The sequence below is a fragment of the Hevea brasiliensis genome, chromosome 1 (assembly GCF_030052815.1).
Source record: "Hevea brasiliensis isolate MT/VB/25A 57/8 chromosome 1, ASM3005281v1, whole genome shotgun sequence".
Taxonomy (NCBI): Eukaryota; Viridiplantae; Streptophyta; class Magnoliopsida; order Malpighiales; family Euphorbiaceae; genus Hevea; species Hevea brasiliensis.
In genome coordinates, this window is record NC_079493.1 from 6,773,508 (window position 1) to 6,792,585 (window position 19,078).

A 19,078-nucleotide genomic window follows, 5' to 3' on the forward strand; every position below is an offset into this window, starting at 1 on the left:
CTTGGAAGTTTTCCAAAAGACTTGGTACCTGAAGAAGATGCTTGTTGTGCAATCTGATTTTCCAACATTCTGTTATGTGTTTGCATCTGTTCTAGCCTTGCTTTCATCTCTCTCATCTCCTCATCATGCTTAGTTTGGTTAGCAAGAATCTGTTGTAATAAAGCTTCTGTGGTGGAACTTTGTTCTTGCTGTTTTGGTGGAGGTGCAGGATTCTTGTTTCTCTGCTGAAAATTAGGCAATGGTTGCCTATTTTGCTGATATGGAATTCCTTGTTGCTGTTGTGGTTGAAGATTCTTATTTGGAACTTGATTTTGCTGATTTCCCCATGAAAAGTTGGGGTGATTCCTCCAAGTTGGATTATAAGTTTGACAGTAAGGATTCCCCATTTGTTTGTTTCCATAATTACTAACATATGCAGCTTGCTCTCCATAGTCTACTCCACAGCTGGTAGTTCCTTCTGCATAAGCAACTTGTTGTGAACTTCCAGATGATGATGATGAACTAACCAACATACTTAAATCTTCCATCTTCTTAGCCAAAACATTTGTAAGTGCATCAAACTTTGCATTAATCATGTTGAATGGATCAAGGTCATACATTCCAGTAGCTTGCCTTTTCTGAGTTGGAGCTAGTCCTCTTGGACTACTCCAAAGATGAGTATTCTTTGCAATTTTCTCCAATAGCTCATAAGCTTCATCTTCATGCTTCATAATAAATTCTCCTCCTGTTTGAGCATCAATAATCCCTCTAATTGCAGGAGTAACATTGGTGTAAAAATTCTGGTTTATCATCCATTTTGGAATGGCATGATGTGGGCATTGTCTCTCTAATTCCTTCCATCTCATCCATGATTCATAGAGAGTTTCATCTTCTCTTGGTCTAAAAGCTGTCATTTGATTCCTCAATTCTTGAGTTTTTCCAGGTGGAAAATATTGTGCAAGAAATGCATCAGTGAGTTGCTCCCAATTTGTAATGGAGTTGTGAGGTAAAGAATCAAGCCAATCCAATGCTCTATCTTTCAAAAAGAATGGGAATAGCTTCAATCTTGCTGCATCATCAGATACTCTAGGTTGTTTTTGCATATCACAAATCATAGCAAACTTCTTTAGATGTGTATATGGATTTTCAGAAGGATGTCCCCCAAATTGGGAATTCTGAATCATTTGAAGAACTCCAAAATCCATCTTGTAACTATTTGCATCAATTCTTGGTCTTGCTATGCTCTCTCTCAAGTCATCAAAACGAGGAAAAGCATGATCCATCATACTTCCCCTAGGCACATTAGCATTTACAACTTCTTCACCGTGGGCTACATTTTCATTGTTTCGACCATTTCCAGCATTACTGCCACCAATTCTAATTCTTTCATCAGCCATGTGTGCTTCTAATTAAGTTTCTCTCAATGCTTCTTTCCTTTTTCTAGTTTCTTTCTTGTTTGCTTTACAAAATTTCTCAATTTTAGGATTAAACAATAAGGATGTGTCACTTGTGCTTCTAGCTCTTCTCATAAAAGATTAAGAGTACCTGAAAAAGAACAAACAAACACAAAATGAAAAGATAACAAAGATAAATCTATAAACAACTAAAATAATCAAGAATTCAATCTTAAACAAACAACTCCCCAGCAACGGCGCCAAAAACTTGATGTGGCCCAACCGCAAGTGCACGGGTCGTACAAGTAATATAGAAAAGATATCGTTTCCACAAGGAGTTGTGTTAACGATTGAATTTTTGATATAAAAAGTTGACTAAATTGAACTATTTTTGAAATTAAAGCAATAAATTGATGGGTATTGGAGTATGAAATCTATATGTGCAAAATTAATAATCTATTCAACTATGTAGAGATTTAACTAAATTTGCATCAAATTAAAATAAGCAAATTGAAATATGGCAAGATTTAAAATGGCAAGTAATTAAATTCAATTGAAAATTAACAATTATAAAAAGGCGATTCCGGAGTTTAGGAGTTCATATTCAAGCTATTTTGGGATTTTAAATTGGTTATCCAATCTTGTGGAACTTATGGGTTTTAAGGAGATTAATTCGTAAATCCTTTGAATACCCTTTCGAGTGGGACAAAGGGTGCCTTAATCAATCTAATCCTACTTTCGTGGAGTCAGAGTTAATTAAGACCCATTAAGTTCTTTAATTAATCTGTAAATCCTCTTAATCCTTAGTCTATTTCTAGATCTAAGTTAATTAAGTCCAATTTCTTGATTATCTATCACAAGGTTTTCTCCTTTCGGTGCCTCAACCATGGATTAAGAACATCACTTATTAAGCACACAAGAAATGAATAAAACTCATTAAGACCACAAAATATGGATTACCCAATCAAAATCCACAAAATATCTCAAATATTACATCCCTTACTCCAGAATCTAATGAAACTACTCACTATCCATAATATTTACAAGATATTCTGAGTTAATATGGAAATAAAACTTTAATCTAAGCTAAGAAACAAGAAACCCAACATTAGAAAGGTAGTAAATATGCAAGAAAAGAAAGAAATCTCCAAATCTGGTTGGAAATGGTGTGGGAGACGATTTTGACTCTTCAGCTGCTGCCCTCTCCTTTTCCTTTTCTTCCTCTCTTTTTTTTCTAATATGGGATAAGGGTCTATTTATAACTTTTTCTGACAAAGAGCCCTAAAATGGTGTGTTTGAGGTGTGATTTTCTGAGGGAATCTTCTGCCAGCTCATTAATGAAGTCTTTGTGGGACTGCATAAGTGGACTGCATAAGTTATGCAGTCCCTTATGCAGTTTTCGGCTGGTTTCTGGCTCTCTTGTGCGAAACTGCATGAGCAAGGTGCAAGACTGCATAGGTTATGCACAATTCTGTGAGGTTGCATAAGGGAGGCACGAATCTGCATAAGTTATGCGGCAACTTATGCAGATTTCGGCAAGTAGTGGGGACAGTTTCTTCTCCTTATGCAGAACTGCATAACTTATGCGGCAAGTTATGCGCAATTTGGCCAATGCATATTTCAACTTTGAAACTTGTTTTTTTGACATCTTTGGCTGCAGAAATCATTCCTCAAAAGTAAAATTTCTTTTTAGTCCTTCAAAAACACCATTTTTCCTACAAAACAAAGTAAAAATTACAAATTAATCCAAAATTGATAATTATGAAAAACTAACTAATTAACTAATGAAATTAGCTAAAAGTGACTAATAATCAAATAAATTGGCTATGAAATTAAACCTAAATGACTATGCAAAATGTATGCATCAGCACACCAAACACCAAGTTTCAAGTAGCAACAATTGCAAGTAGAATGCATCTAATACAAGCTCAACCTCATATAAGAACGAGTCTAATAGCCCTTAGATTAAATATGCATTGAGATTCATGCATAATCAATTAAAATGTGCATATAATTGAAATAACAAGTGCCTAAATTTTGGTATCAATATTAATCTCAGGCCTACTTGGCTCGTTTCTATATAAAGTCAAGCTTAAATTAGTTGCACACTATTATGCAATTCACAAAAATCTAAAGTAACCCTGTTTGAACATATAAAAGTTACATGTGAAACATATGCTATTGACTCTTGCCTTTACAATTAGAGTATTTACAACATCTTGTTTTAGTTTTCATGCATTTCACAAACAGCAGTATAAAGATATTATCATTCAAACAACACAAGCATTGCAAGAAGGGAGAAAATTATTGCAGCGATAGAGAAATTCAAACATGTAACAGTGTAAAGTGTTAGTGCAAAGGGAGTAACTGTGATTCTCACCTTCAAAAGAAAACTGGTGTATATGTACACTAGGAAATCTGGCAATGCATCTCCGTCGAGCAGGTAAGTATCCCACAGGCGGGTAACAAGATGAAAAGGGATCCAATAAAACAAGAATGTAAGGTTGCTTCAAAATTAAATAATAAAAGCACATACGTTGGAACTCAACAGGATCAGGTTGCTTGGTGAACTGAATGTTAAAATTTGAAGTGTAGGATATGGAACAATGGCAACTACTAGCAGTGGAATTCAGAAATCAAACCTCACGTATTAAAAGACAAATGAACCAGCGAAAAGCAAATTGAAGAAATTCAAGCCCTTGCTCCTCCATATGCCTTGAAACAGGTTCTGGAACAATTTAAAAAACCAAACTTTGAGATAGGGCAATGCATACTTCATAATTGAACATGCAAAGCATAAAATATAATTAGAAATAAAATGGGTTATGACTTATGCATCCTTGAGATGATTGTGGCATTTTGAAAAGACTGCATCGAAGGCAAATGTGGCAGTGATGTTAATACATGTGTTGAGGAACATGTTACACCAAATACTGCCAGAGTAATCAAGAAACCAATAAAGCCGTCATATAGCAGTCAAAAAAGTTCCATCTCTGTAGACATACACCTTGCTCGGTTCAATTCGAAAACACAGAGTTTTGTGGAATTCAATTGAATTCCATGTTTTATGTGTTTGGTTTGAAAAAAAAAATTAAAAAAAAAAAATTTCAATTCCAAGAATTGGTTATAACTAAAACCAATTCCAATCAAATTTGATAGAATTTGAAATGAATTCCATAAAACTTTCACAACAACATTTTATGGACTAAAATGCCTTTATCAAAAGATTTCCTCCACTCCTTCATCTTGTATAGCCATATGTCAATTCTACTTAATGTTAATCATGTGCCCGTGTATATCACAATAAGATACAAATGCATGTCATGTAGGATAAAACATGCATCAATGTCATTAACATAGTTACCTGGAATGCAGTACACAGCGGTTCGCAGTATGGGAATGAGAACGGGAATGGGAACGCGATACGCCACTTAGTTAATTTTTGGATACTTTAGGGGTAGGCTTATTCGGTTTGCTCTTTTGAAAAGCTGTATGTTTGAATAATACTTAGGGTTCATTGAGCCTAAAATAATGATCTTTTTAAATTTTTTGTCATTATCAATCTTTTATCTTGTACAATTTTTTATTTAGTTTTGTTAGTTTTAGAAATTCAATAGGATATATTAATATTGAAATAATATAAAGAAAAACCATTAAATATCAAATAAAAAAAAATCAAACTTCAAATATAATTGCATTCCATAACACAAAATATAATTTCAAATGCAACATATATTAAGACACTAAAACATAATTGAAATTTAGAAAAGTTCATAAATCAATAATATAGAAAAAAAAAAAAAGCTACTTTGAATCAATTTTAGTTTTTCCTTTGCTTTTTCCCTTTGTTTTTGATGTAGTTATCTTCATCTTCTTCAATAGTCTTTGTGACATCAAAATCATCATCATCATCTAATGATCTCCATCCCATATCCTCCAGTTTTATAGCTGAATCCTCCAAATATGAATTTTCTGGATCCATATCCCATTTTTTATGAGGTCCTGTCACATAACTCTCAAAGAAGTGAGATTGAAGGTGAATGTTTGAGTGAATAACCACTAATTTGTCTGCCCTTGTACAGTTTAACCTGTTTCTCTTAACATTATGAATATAAGAGTATGTACTCCAATTCCTTTCAGCTGAATAGCTACTAATTGGTTGAAATAATACATTTTTTGCTACCTCTGTTAGTTCTAGAGTTTCAGACCCATATGTTGACCACCAATCAATTGAATCCATTTTTATAACATCAATTTGAGTTGTTTGCATGTTGTATATCCCTTGTTTCATATGAAAAATTGCAAATTGCTCATGTAAAAGCTTTTGTTCAGCCCCATTTTCTGCTATCCTTCCAAAAGCATCCATAACACCTAAAACAACTTCTTTATCAAGATTTGGAGAATTTGTAGGTACTCCTCTAGGAGCTGGTGTTTCTAAGTAGTGATGATCATAAAATCTGGGTGTGAGAGTAAAACCAAGACAATGCATAAGAATATTCATCTTATCCCATCTTTCTACTATAATAGCTTCCATTTGTTCATAACTATCTTTATATTTTTTGTTTGTCATTATATCCTTTAATTCTGCAAGCATGCTATCCATTTTTTCATAAATATCTCCTAGCTTTGGGCCTTCGCCATCACTAAACTTAATCAACAAATACAGTGACTTAGCTATAGCTACTATATTTTCTACTTCCTCCCAAAATTCATCATCACTAATTGTTTCAGCAACTAATCCACCCATTGTCCTCATTTTCTCATCCCTATTTTTTGTCCACTCCTTCCATGATTTAAGAACAATAGTGGTTGCAAGAGCCTCTCTACAAACTAACAACCTTTTCAACAAGATGTAATGTGAAGCAAATCTAGTTTTTGCTACTTTTAGCAATTCCAACTTTGATTATGTCCTAAAGATGGATAATGCTTGTGTGTGATTGATAATGTATTTCACAATGCATTTTCCTCTTTTATAAGTATCATTTAACCAATAGAACTTTTGAGCAAAATCCTTGAAAATTAGGTTGAGAGTATGAACAACACAAGGAGACAAAAAAATGTGTTTATATACCTTCTCTATCTCCTTCCTGCAGCTTTACAATTTGATGCATTATCAGTAATTACTTGAAGAACATTAGAAGGCCCTACTTCTTTAATAGCCTTGAGTAAGTATTCAACTACAGCAAGACCTAAAAAAAAAAAATGTTTTAGAATAATTTTACTATAATTTAATGCTTAATTTTCAACAAAAATAATTGACATTCGAAGATATATATAACCTTTTTTTTTATGCCTGAAAAGTCATCAGCATACATGAACATAGCTCCTCCACTGTTAGCTGCGATAACATTATTCAAAGGTCGATGTTTAACATTAGACCACCCATCAGAAACAATAGACACCCCTTGAGTATAACAAGTATCCTTGATCAGTGCTAAGTTTTTCTCTACATCTCTTTTACATTCATCTAACAATATAGTTCTTGCTTTTTCATAAGAGGGTGCTTTATATCCTTTAGGGGCATTGTTAATTGCTGTAATCATCTCACAAAATTGAGGATTTCGCAAAACATTAAAAGAAATTCCATTAGCACATAGCCCTCTCATCACTTTTAAGTCCATCGCATCCCTTTCCATCATGTCAAAAGCACTTGCTATAGGATTAGCTTTAGCAACAATTGGTTTAAGCTTTGTGCAAATTGTGGAATTTTTTAGAGATGAAGACACACCTGATTTCTCTACTTCTTCAACCCTTCTTCTCACCTTGTCATATTTAACTCTATCTTTCATGAGTGCCAACCAACGTTGAATTCTTGCTTTCTTCCCTGGTGGAGCTCCAAAAAAGTGATAGTTAATTCTTGTATATGAGCTGTTGAATTGATTATTACAATGCTTGCATGACCAACACTTTGTTCCTCCTGAATTCTTTCCTTTCGATGCTCCAATAACATTGATTTCACTCAATAGTGGCTTTGTTGTTGAATCTTGTTGTTTCTGTATTGATGCTTTTTCAATTTTGAGATTTGTGTTTCTCAATTGATTCTACATTTCATTCTCATCACTTGAATCTTTATGCATTTTAATGGAATTTTTTTCCTGATCTGATCTATTTTTTCCGAACACCATGTTTATGTGAAAAAGAGGATGAAATTTTATTCTTTTCAAAGAGTGAATGGTGTGCAGCTTGCTTTATATTAGAAAACTGCACTGTAAAATTAGCGGACCTAATTTTCGTATCCTACTCTGTTTTGGTATTTGTTTCGCTTCGTATCCTACTCTGTTTCTATATCTTTACTCGATTTGCTTTAATTGGTTCAGATGAATGATTCTATTTTGTTTGGTATGTTTTCTTTAATAATATTAAATTTCATATATATTCCAACTCTGTTTCCTATTATTTCTTTAATATAATATCAATTATATAGATATTCCAACTCGTTTCCTATTATTTCTTTAATCAATGACTTTTCTGTATCATATTCCTATTATGTGTGCAAGGGTCTTTTTCCTTTGTTATAATTTTAATTTTCAATTACTTTTATTTACATTTAATTACTTAAAAACATGGAGAATAATTATTAAATTAATATCTTAAATTATAAAAGTTATTTAATTATAAAATACAGCCTTTAACTTAAATGGTCCTTTTATTATAATTTAAGTTATTTCATCAAATAATTAGGATTATAATAAGTTACTTTATTATTAAGCAATTAAACTGATTTATATTAATTATTAAACTATTTTAGTAAGTATTTAATATAATACTTCATGACTTACAATATAATCTTTATTATTGTGATTATATTTAACTACATGAATGGTATACATATAATATTATAGTATTATATGATTGTGTGTGTATCTATAAGCTACTTAATACTAATTCATATTTCTGTGCAGTTATTTTTTGAGTAAAATTATAAAATAATCTCTATTTAGTGATGCTTGAACTATTATTGCTAGAAATTGTACTCTGAAATTATATTAAATTAAAAATTTGTGATTCTCCACTTAGAGTGAAAATATTAAATTGTCTAATGTGATTTGATTATATTGAATATTAATTTATCTATTTTTTTTAACATATGAGCTAAGTTTTGTAAAGTTTTAATATCCAATTATCTTACAATTTAATTTGATTGTGATATGAGAAATTTTTAATAGAATACCTTGCACTCTTATTTAAATATAATTGTTATATTTTTTAAAAAAAAGTTAAAAAATATATTGATAATGTCTAACATAATTTAATTCAGTGACTAAATATATATCATCCACCTCGCAAAACTAAATACGAGTCTCACTGCTCCAATCCCCTACTTTAAAAAAAGTATTGATATTCCCATTCGATAACATAATAGTTGTACTTGTTAAAATTGAAGGGCTTATTGATTAAAATATACAATTGGGCTCATCAATTTATAAATAAGTAGGTAAAAAAAAAGTAATTATTTAATCTTTATTAAAGTCTCATAACTAATAAATATATGTAAAATATTACTTTTAATATGTATATATATATATATATATAATTACTTGTTTTACGTATAAAAATAAAATATTTAAATTAAAAATAATAAAAATAATTATATTAAAAATATACTAGGAACCAAGAAACCCAATACAAGAAAGGTAGAAAAAGGTGAAGAAAAGATGAAGAATCCAAATCTATTCTAAAAATGGAAAGTGACACCCCCTTGCTTTGTTTCTTGACGTTTTCTCTGCCTCTCTTTCCTTTTCTTTTTCTCTTCCTCCCTCTTGCCAAAATCAGATAAGGACACTATTTATATTTTTTTGACAAATAACCCTAAAATGATGTGTTTGAGGAAGGGATTCACATGTAAAAATTCTTCTGCCAGCTCATTATGAAGAATTGCACAAGTTGTGCAAGCTTTCTATGCAAATTCTGAGCAAATTTGGTGGTTCCAGGTGCTTCCTGTGATTCTGCACAAGTTATGCAGGTTGGTTGTGCAGATTTTTCATGCTTTGGAGTCCTCCGTGAAAGTGCATAAGCAGACTGCATAAGCTATGCAGCTAGTTGTGCAAGTTTCGGTAGATTTGGGTGCTCCTTCCATGATGCTGCATAAGTGAGGCATGAGACTGCATAAGTTATGCAGCAAGTCATGCAGGTTTCAGCAGGCTTAAAAATTGCTTCTTCTTCCTATACAAAAACTGCACAACTTGTGCAGCAAGTTACGCAGACTTTGGCAATTTTGCATTCTTCAACCTTCAAGCTTTATTTTGACATTTTTTGCTATAGGAATCACTCCTCACTGGCACAATTACTTTTTAGTCCCTCAAAAACACCATTTTACCTACAAAATAAAGCAAATTACAAATTAACCCAAAAATTAACAATTATGAAAAATTATCTAAATAACTAATAAAATTAGCTAAAAGTTACTAACAATTAAATGAAATGGCCATGAAATCTAACCTAAATGACTATGCAAAATGCATGTATCAAATACCCCCAAACTCAAATCTTTGCTTGTCCTCAAGCAAACTTTAAAATATAATGCAATTTTAGGGGTGCCTTGTCCAAAGAGCTATGAAAATCACCTATTAAAGTAACTTAACATACCTTTAGCCATACCAACAATCCATATACCCATCCTTCAAGATGCAAAGAATCTAATGCTTATCCAAGCTTTCACCACTTAGCCATCAAGTCAATTATCATCCAAAATTCCCAAACCAACCAATCATATGGGAAAGTCATGCTCAAAAAGAACTCTAGAACAATTAATAGCCAAAGTGTCTCTATATAGAATGATGGAATTTAATGAATGAATGAATAAATTTCCAATCCCATAGGCAAACTCCCTACTCCTATCTCCACTAATGTAGCAAGTACTATCAAGAGATCAAAGGTCTTTTTAGGGATGTAATGGGGCTATAGGGTTCAAAATGAGATTACGAAGAACAGGATAAAAGAGATTCAAAGCATGTGAATATTTTCAATCTTGAAAACATAAGGTACACTTCTTATTTATTATTTTTTCTTTTTCTTTTTTTTTTCATTTTCTTGCATTTTTTTTTAAAGAGGAGAGAAATACACAATAGAAGTTTTTAACTACTAGCATATTTTATAAAATGCATAGAATGAAGGGACACTTTGATACTTTAAGTTTGTATCTTGTATCTTCTCTTGATGATTATCCCTAAAAATACCACCCCCAAACTCATTTTCTTTAATTACTTTGGGTGGATTTCCTTCAATTTGAATGACAATAATGAAAAACATATATATACTAGCACTTTTGCATAATATAGGCATCTCTTCTCCCTTTTATTTTTCTTCTCTTTTTTTTTTAATTGTATACCAAATATTATGCTTAATTATTTTCATGAAAAGGGTGAAAGTGTTTTATTTGACGGCTAGGTAGTAATAAGGGTTTCAAGAAAAATTTAGGTGTAATGTAGGCTTAAAGGGGTTTGCAAGGGTTAATTTAAATGAGAAGAAAAGGCCAAAGGTTTAAAATGAGAATGTTTAAGTCAAAGAATGCCTGATCATCTCTCTTTTCAAGTAAAAACTGGTATTTCACCTCGAAAGGTTTAGAAAATTTATTCTAGGGTTGGTGAGACATCACTTGACTACCTTTTATTTTATAGCTCTCTCTAAACACTTCCATCTCCAAATGACTAGTTGGGTGGCTTTTTTGCTAAGAAGATATAGGCAAAGAATAAACACTTCGAAACTTTGTACCTATTAGGAAACTTTCAATCTAAAAACCTAACCAAAGGTAAGCTAAATCACTCTTATAAGTAACTTCTCATAACTCAAAGGACTTGGCAAAAATTTTATTTCATGAATGCATGTGCATGGTTCCTAAAAATGAATGCATTAACTAAATGTAAGAAATTTGTATGAAAATTTTCTATATGGTTGCTATATGAAGTATGTATGTATATATGTGTGTATAAAATATTTACAATATGAATGTATGATGTATGTATAGTATGGAATGAAATGAAATGAAATGCACTTATGTATGATGTATGTATAGTATGGAATGAAATGAAATACTAAAAATGCTAAATTTTTTTAAAAAATAAGCAAAAATCTTATATACACCCCCAAACTCAAAATTGGACATTGTCCTCAATGTCTAAGGTAGTGCATAGTAAAATTCAAGTTACAAATGAATAACCAGGTATTAGTGAAATGAAAAGCAAAGGTGAAAGGTTACCTGGCATAGGACAGTGATTTAACAGCATAAAGTGCATAATGCATGTTGCATAAGCAAATTGCATAAGTATGCAGTAGGAGTGCTCTGTAAAATAAGTGCATAAGCAGGCTGCACAAGTTATGCAGATCCTTGTGCAAGTTTCGGCAAAAATGAAATAATAGAAAGTTGAGTGATGCAAAACTGCATAAGTTATGCACCAAGTTGTGCAGGTTTCAGTAGAAATGAGAAATAGGGCAAAAATAAAGTATAAAAACTGCCCAAGTTGTGCAGTTTGCCTATTCACAATTCGGTAGAAACAAAAGTTACTAAAATCACTTTCCAAATTTAAAAATTGCAAGGGAAAATGACTTTTAATGTTTAAACTTCATTAAAAATGAGAATTTTTAGCCAAAAAATTGCATGAATCATTAAAAGTTAGCATCAAAAATTCATGAACACATGCAAATCCAAATTAGTTGCACATTCAAGTTCATAATAGCAAAAATTTCTGCACAAAGCCTGTGAGCAATATTATTTCAACTCAAAACCTGTAGCTTGACATTAATCACATCTTAAGCTTAGCAAGAACTAACACCACTGCACTAAAATCAAAAAGTTACATTTATCCACAAAAGTAAATCATGCATGCTCAGTTTTTCCAATCAAATGCAGCACTATAAAATTGAATGACACAACCCAATTGAGCTCACAACCACAAAAATGAACCACTCACCATAATACTAACATTAAAAAAACACAGAAAATAATAAACCTAACCTCAGCTAATAAGAATAAACAGATAGTTGACAGCATATATTGTAGAATTAGCACACAAAAATTTCTTTGGATAAGCCCAAAAGGAGCTGCAACAAAGGCAATTAAAACAAATCAGTCTTGGGGAAGTAGATAATCAATATATTAAGTAAGAATAACTTCCCAACAGTGCAATAGCCTCTATGTAACACCCTTCACCCATCTACAGTGTAGCCGAGTAAGGTGTGCTACATTTGGTACCGGAGCACCTTGTCCTGTCTTATCGCGTACAATAGTAATTTAATTATATTATCTTACATATAGAAAAAAAAATTTTATCCCATTTCATTTTTTATGGAGACTCGGTTAGAGTCTCTTCTGTTCTTTTAATGCATTGTGGATTTCCTGTTAACTGTTAAAACAATTTATATGATTTTCATCTATTCATTCATCATATCATTTATCATGCTCATATAAATTTTCAAGAAAATAAAATAATTCATTTCATTCATATAGAGTCAAGTACAATATTTACAATTTATATACAATCCAAAAATTTAATTACATTCAATACCAAAATGCGAAATCTGCCTATACATGAGCCCTACCAAAATGACTGATGATGTGACAATCTACGCTGTAGCAGATCTGCTCAAGTCCTGTTTAGGCTCTACTGCTACTGCTGTGGGTCTCCTATACCTGCGCGATGGAAAAATCAACGCGTTAAGCATAACGCTTAGTAGTGCATAAATAACGAAAAATAATCAAACAATTTAAATAATTATTTTAAGTATAACCTTATAAAGTAACATACAATTATATGAATTTACAGTGTTTTTACTTGTTTATCAAACTTTGGAAGCAATTAAATTAATCGAGATTTTTTTATTTATGTAATTTATATTCGGTCTTATATAATTTATATTAATGGTTCTCTCATGTACTTATTTGAATTTAAAATTTTATTTCTCATAACTGTGCCCAAGTAACCTATGACAGACTATAAAGACTGGATACAGGGGAGTATACTAGTTAGATATCTATATGTCTACCCAGTATACAACGGTCATATCAGGCACAAGGCCAACGGGTAAGCATAAGCCAGTAATAATGAAAATCGGCACTATGGCCATCGGGCAGGCATAAAGCCAGTAGAACAATTATCTTAGACATATGTTGTCTGTCAATGATTATCCCTATGGGCAGTACTGCAATATGTAGTCCCTAATTGGTATACCAATTGATCCAAGCTATATAAATGAGTCTAGGTGTACTTTGGGCAGAATAATATTATTAAGTATTTATAATTTCATTAATTCATATTATTTTTATGTTTAACAATTTATTCTAATTCATTTCATCTTATATACTCAGTTATTTTATGGACCTTTCTCAAGGTCTAGATTTAGTGTCTTCAATTCATCTAACTAATTGGCCAAGATGTGGCCACTGTTTGGCTATACTTCCTTCATGGAAGTTGTCCCTCTATGTCTTGTCTTTGTTTTCCTTTTTGAATCATGTCATTTGAAGTTTTAGAACTCAAGTTATGGTCAAATAACCATAACTGGTTCACTGTCCCTTTCTGGGTCCAGAATTAGGCAGATTCTGGAGTCTGTCTTGGTCTAATTAATTGGACCTATTACAGTCATTTTTAGGCCTAATTTCTTCATAAAAGTTATTACCCTATGTCTTATGGTCACTCAAAAATTTTAATTACAATTTTCCAAATTTTTTAGAATTAGTTATGGCCAAATCACTGGCCTGGACTCAGGTACCCTGTGTCTTCAGGGTCCAGGTTCAGATCAGTAGCTTTGACCTCCATTTTAGGGTTCTTATGTTCATAAGTTGAGAACCATGTCTAAAACAAAGTTGGAGCCCTGTTTCTTAGGGTTCCCGGTCAGTATGGCTCATCCTAATTGGAGTTTTCTAGTGGTAGATATGACTAAATGAGTGTTCTGGGGTCCAATGGTCACTTAGGTAATTTCCAGAATTCATATACTGACTTCACCTAGTAAATTGACCTAGTTTCCTTAGTTTCTGGGTTTTGGTCAAATCATCAATGTTGTAGATCTATGTCTTGTGGAAATTTTGCCACTGATTTAATTGGATTTGGGTTTTTATAGACCAAGTTATGGCCATTTTGCCAAAACTGGTCAGGTAGGCTTATGTCTAGAAAATTCTGGGCAAAATGGATTCTGGTCAGTTTAGTGACCTCACTTGGGCCAGCAATTTCATTTGCTTAGAGGAATTTCTAAGCTTGGTGTTCTTAATGAGAGTTATAGTTCTATGTCTAAGCTTTCTAATGGTATAAAATTCAGGTCATTTGAACCTATCTAGAGAGAGTTATTGCCAAATGAACATGAACATGTTGTTCATTTAGTTATTTTTCTGGGTTCAGTGTATGGATATCTGGATTGGGACAGTAAATTGGTCAAGATTTGAACAGAATTTGGGCATGGTTTCTCCATAAAGAATGGAGTATTTTGGGTCTAGTTTCACCTCCAATTGGTCTCATACCAATTGGAGTCACACAATTTTAGTTATAGCTCAAACAAGACACCGGACTCATAGGTCCGAATTTCCTGCAAAGAACATGTACTCCCTATACTCATTCCTCCTTACTCCCAAACTACAATTTGTCATTCATAGCACTTCTAAATGATCAACAATTCATCTCAACATGCTCAATTTCAAGCCATAATGCAAAAGTACCAAATTAGGTCAAAACCCTATCTCAATGTTTAACATATCAAGCACACTTAATGCAATTCAAGTTCTAATGCATATAAGGTCATCAATCCACATCACTAACCAATTCAACACTTTTAAAAACATCACTTCATCATTCATCCTATGGCTGCCAAAAATTAAAGTTCCCACAAGTCAAGATTTTCTTTTAATTTCTTAAGATTTACTCTTAGTTTGGCATGCTTCTACTAGTTAAAGAAGAAGAGAAAATTGTTTAGTGCACTAACCTCTTTGTGATTCAATTCTTGACTTGTATAAACCTTGGAATTTCTTCACTTTATGATAATCAAAAGCTTCCTCTTGATGTGGGGATGAATTTTAGTGAAGATGATTTAGGGTTTTGAGGGAAGAAAAGCATAGAAATCAAGCTCTTGAAAGCAAAAATGGTGGGAGGACAAACCAAGGTGGTTCGGCCAACTCTCCATGGAAGAAGAAGATAATGGTCTTTAGTAAATTTTAAATCATTTAATTTCCTTTCTTATCTTTTATATGCATGTGTTTTAATTTAATTGGTTAACACCTTTTTATGATGTCATATGACATCATGTCTATGTAATAATATTATTTCTTTCTTCTTTTTTTTTCTTATTTCTATACATAATTTCATGATTTTAATTTATTTTTAATATTTTATTCTCTCTCATTTCACTTGACATTTAGGTCAAAATTCAACTCTGGGGTTAAAATGACCAAAATGCCCTTCGTTATGCTCATCGGGTTATTTTTGGTCTGTACCGATAAATAAATTCTCCTAAATTTTTTATGACATTTCTAATGTCATTTAGACCTCAATAACTATTCATTGGAGTCCCAAAAATTATTTTCCTAGGGTTCCTCATGGGTCTGGGGTCAGCAACTATCTTCACAGTCGCTTCCCCGTACGGTCACCCATCGCTGTGACCCCGGCTCGTTTAACTCATTTGCAATTCATTTCTTTTATTTTTCCTTAATTTTTCTTGGTCTTTATTTAGTCAATTTATGCCTCCTCACTCTAGTTTAAGTGTAGTTCCAAACATTCTAACTGTCTGAACAGACGTTAATCTTCGGAACAGTAAGATGTACGGACTACCTAAAGCAAGGGCATTACACTCTAATCTTTCAAAATGCATCTACAAAAGAAATAATTCAATAATGTCAAAATTGAATTTGAGGGATATTTAAAATAAAATAAAAATAATGAAAGTAGAATAAACTTAACAAAAACAAAATAAAGAAACTTGGGGTGCCTCCCAAAAGCATTAATTTATGGTCATTAGCTTGACCCTTGTCATGTTTCATGGTGGTTGGAATTGGAAATTGTTGTCTCTATTTCCAATAGGTACTTCAATGAATCTATACTTCATTTTCTTTCCGTCACATGAGAGGATCCTTGTTGTTTTGTCTAAAAATCTAACCATTTCTTTCTTGACAACCTTTAGTGCATCTTTTTCTTTGAAAGATGGTTGCTTGACTTCACTTTTCTCCACTTGCTCAATTGGAAAGATTGGTGCCATAGGACAAGGTGGATTACTCTTCAAATGTTATGCAAATGCAGCCACTTTTGGATTTTCATTATTGATACTCCCTTAATGGACAAGACAATTTTCAAGAGAAGGCTTCGGACAACTCTTTCTAAAGTGCTCTTTTACTAACTCATCAACCATATCAATTCTCACACAAGAGTCAACATCTTCATGTTGCTTCTTATTGCCATTGCCAATATTGAAAACAAATTCATCATCTCCAATTCTAAGAGTAAGCTTTTCACCTTTGACATCAATCAAAGCTCCGGCTGCAGCCAGGAAAGGCCTCCCCAAAATGTTTGGCATATGAGAATCCTCTTCCATGTCTAGAATGACAAAGTCAACAGGTATATAGAATTTTCTAACCTTTAGAGGCACATTCTCTAAAATCCCTTCTAGATACTTAATTGATATGTCAGCTAACTGAAGAGAAATGTGGGTTAGTTTAAGATCTCCTATATTGAGCTTTTCATATATGGAGAGGGGCATAAGGCTAACACTAGCCCCTAAATCACATAAAGCTTTTGTAGAACATGATTCTCCAATGTGGCATGGAATTGAAAATCTCCCTGGATCCTTAAGCTTTGGAGGAAGTTTCCTTTAGAGGATAGCACTGCATTCCTCAGTTAAGGCTACAGTCACATAATCTTCAAGTCTCCTCTTGTTTGAGAGAATTTCTTTGAAAAACTTAGCATAAGAAGGAATTTGAGAAAAAGCATCAATAAAAGGCACATTGATGTATAGCTTCTTTAAAACTTCTAAGAACTTTCCAAATTGCTTGTCCAATCTGGCCTTTTGAAATCTTTGTGGAAAAGGAAGTTGAGGCTTGTAAGGCTCTGGAGGTATGTACTTCTCCTCTTTCTCTTCTCTTGCACTCTCTTTCTTTTCACTCTCTTGTTTTTCATTTTCATCAACATCTTCCTCATTTTCTTTCTTCTCACTTTTTTCACTCTTCTCATTATGCACTATTTTACCACTTCTCAGTGTAATGGCATGACATTGCTCCCTTGGATTTTCTGTCTGACTAGGAAGTTTCCCCATAGATATGATACATGAGGAGCTTGCTTGTTGTGCAATCTGATTTTCTAGCATCCTATTGTGTGTTTACATCTATTCTAGCCTTGCTTTCATCTCCCATCTCTTCATCATGCTTAGTTTGATTAGCAAAAATTTGTTGTAGTAGAGCTACAGTTGTAGAACCTTGCTCTTGCGGTCTTAGTGGAGGTGTAGGATTTGCATTCCTTTGTTGAAAACTAGGTGGTGGTTGCCTTTGCTGTTGGTATTAATGCCCTTGTTGTTGTGGTGGAAAGTTCTGAGTTGAAGCTTGATTTTGTTGATTCCCCCATGAAAAATTGGGATAATTCCTCCAAGCATATGAAGGATAATCTACTCCACAACCCATTGTCTCTTTTGCATAAGCAACTTGTTGAAAACTTCCAAAAGATGATGATGAACTGACTAGCATACTTAAATCCTCCATTTTCTTAGCAAGGACATTAGTGAGTGCATCAAATTTGGCATTGATCATGTTGAATGGATCAAGCACATACATTCTAGCAACTTGCCTCTTTTGAGTTGGAGCTAGCCCTCTTGGACTACTCCATAAATGAGTGTTCTTTGCAATTTTCTCTAACAACTCATAAGCTTCATCTTCATGCTTAATGATGAATTCTCCTCCAGTTTGAGCATCAATGATTCCTCTGATAGTAGGAGTGACATTTGTGTAAAAATTTTGGTTTATCATCCATTTAGGAATGGCATGATGTGGACATTGTCTCTCTAACTCCGTCCATCTCATCCATGACTCATAAAGAGTCTCATTTTCTCTTGGTCTAAAATTAATCATTTGATTCCTTAATTCTTGAGTTTTTCCAGGTGGGAAGTATTAGGTAAGAAATGCAACAGTGAGCTACTCCCAATTTGTAATTGAGTTGTGAGGTAAAGAATCAAGCCAATCCAATGCTCTATCCTTCAAAGAGAATGGAAACAATTTTAGCCTAGCTGCATCATCAGATACTCCAGGTTGCTTTTGCATGTCATAGATCATAACAAACTTCTTAAGATGGGTGTGTGGGTTTTCTGAAGGATGACCCCCAAATTGAGAATTCTGAATCATTTGTAGTACTCCAAAATCCATATTGTAACTATTTGCATCTATCCTTAGTCTTGCAATGCTTTCTCAGTCTTGCAATGCTTTCTCTCAAATCATCAAAATGAGGGAATGCATGATCCATCATACTTCCCCTAGGCACATTAGCATTAACAACCTTTTCCCCTCGAGCTTGATTTTCGTTATTTCGATTATTTCTAGCATTACGACCACCAATTCTAACTCTTTCATCAGCCATTTCTGGTTCAATTTTAGCTGCTCTCAAAGCTTCTTTTCTTCTTCTGGTTTCTTTCTTGTTGGCTCTACAAAACTTCTCAATTTCAGGATTGTATAAGAGAGATGTGTCACTTGTGCTTTTGGCTCTTCTCATAAAATATCAAAAAATACCCAAAAAAAGCAAACAAACACAAAATGAAAA

At 32.9% G+C, this 19,078-nt stretch overlaps 1 protein-coding gene and 1 non-coding gene across 2 annotated transcripts; one reads left to right on the top strand and one right to left on the bottom strand.

The window, feature by feature from the left end:
• Positions 1 to 801: 801 nt before the first annotated feature.
• LOC131169513 (small nucleolar RNA R71) lies at positions 802 to 908 on the top strand. The gene has a single exon (XR_009140451.1). It is a non-coding gene; the product is annotated as a small nucleolar RNA R71 (small nucleolar RNA).
• A 4,285-nt stretch (positions 909 to 5,193) lies between these two features.
• Positions 5,194 to 6,120, bottom strand: LOC110634550 (uncharacterized). The gene has a single exon (XM_058152514.1). It carries the CDS (start codon positions 6,118 to 6,120, stop codon positions 5,194 to 5,196), a length of 927 nt encoding a protein of 308 aa, XP_058008497.1.
• Positions 6,121 to 19,078: the final 12,958 nt, after the last annotated feature.

Bases quoted from the DNA above. Each gene is read 5' to 3' on its own strand.
- LOC110634550 (XM_058152514.1), bottom strand. From the start codon at position 6,120: ATGGGTGGATTAGTTGCTGAAACAATTAGTGATGATGAATTTTGGGAG.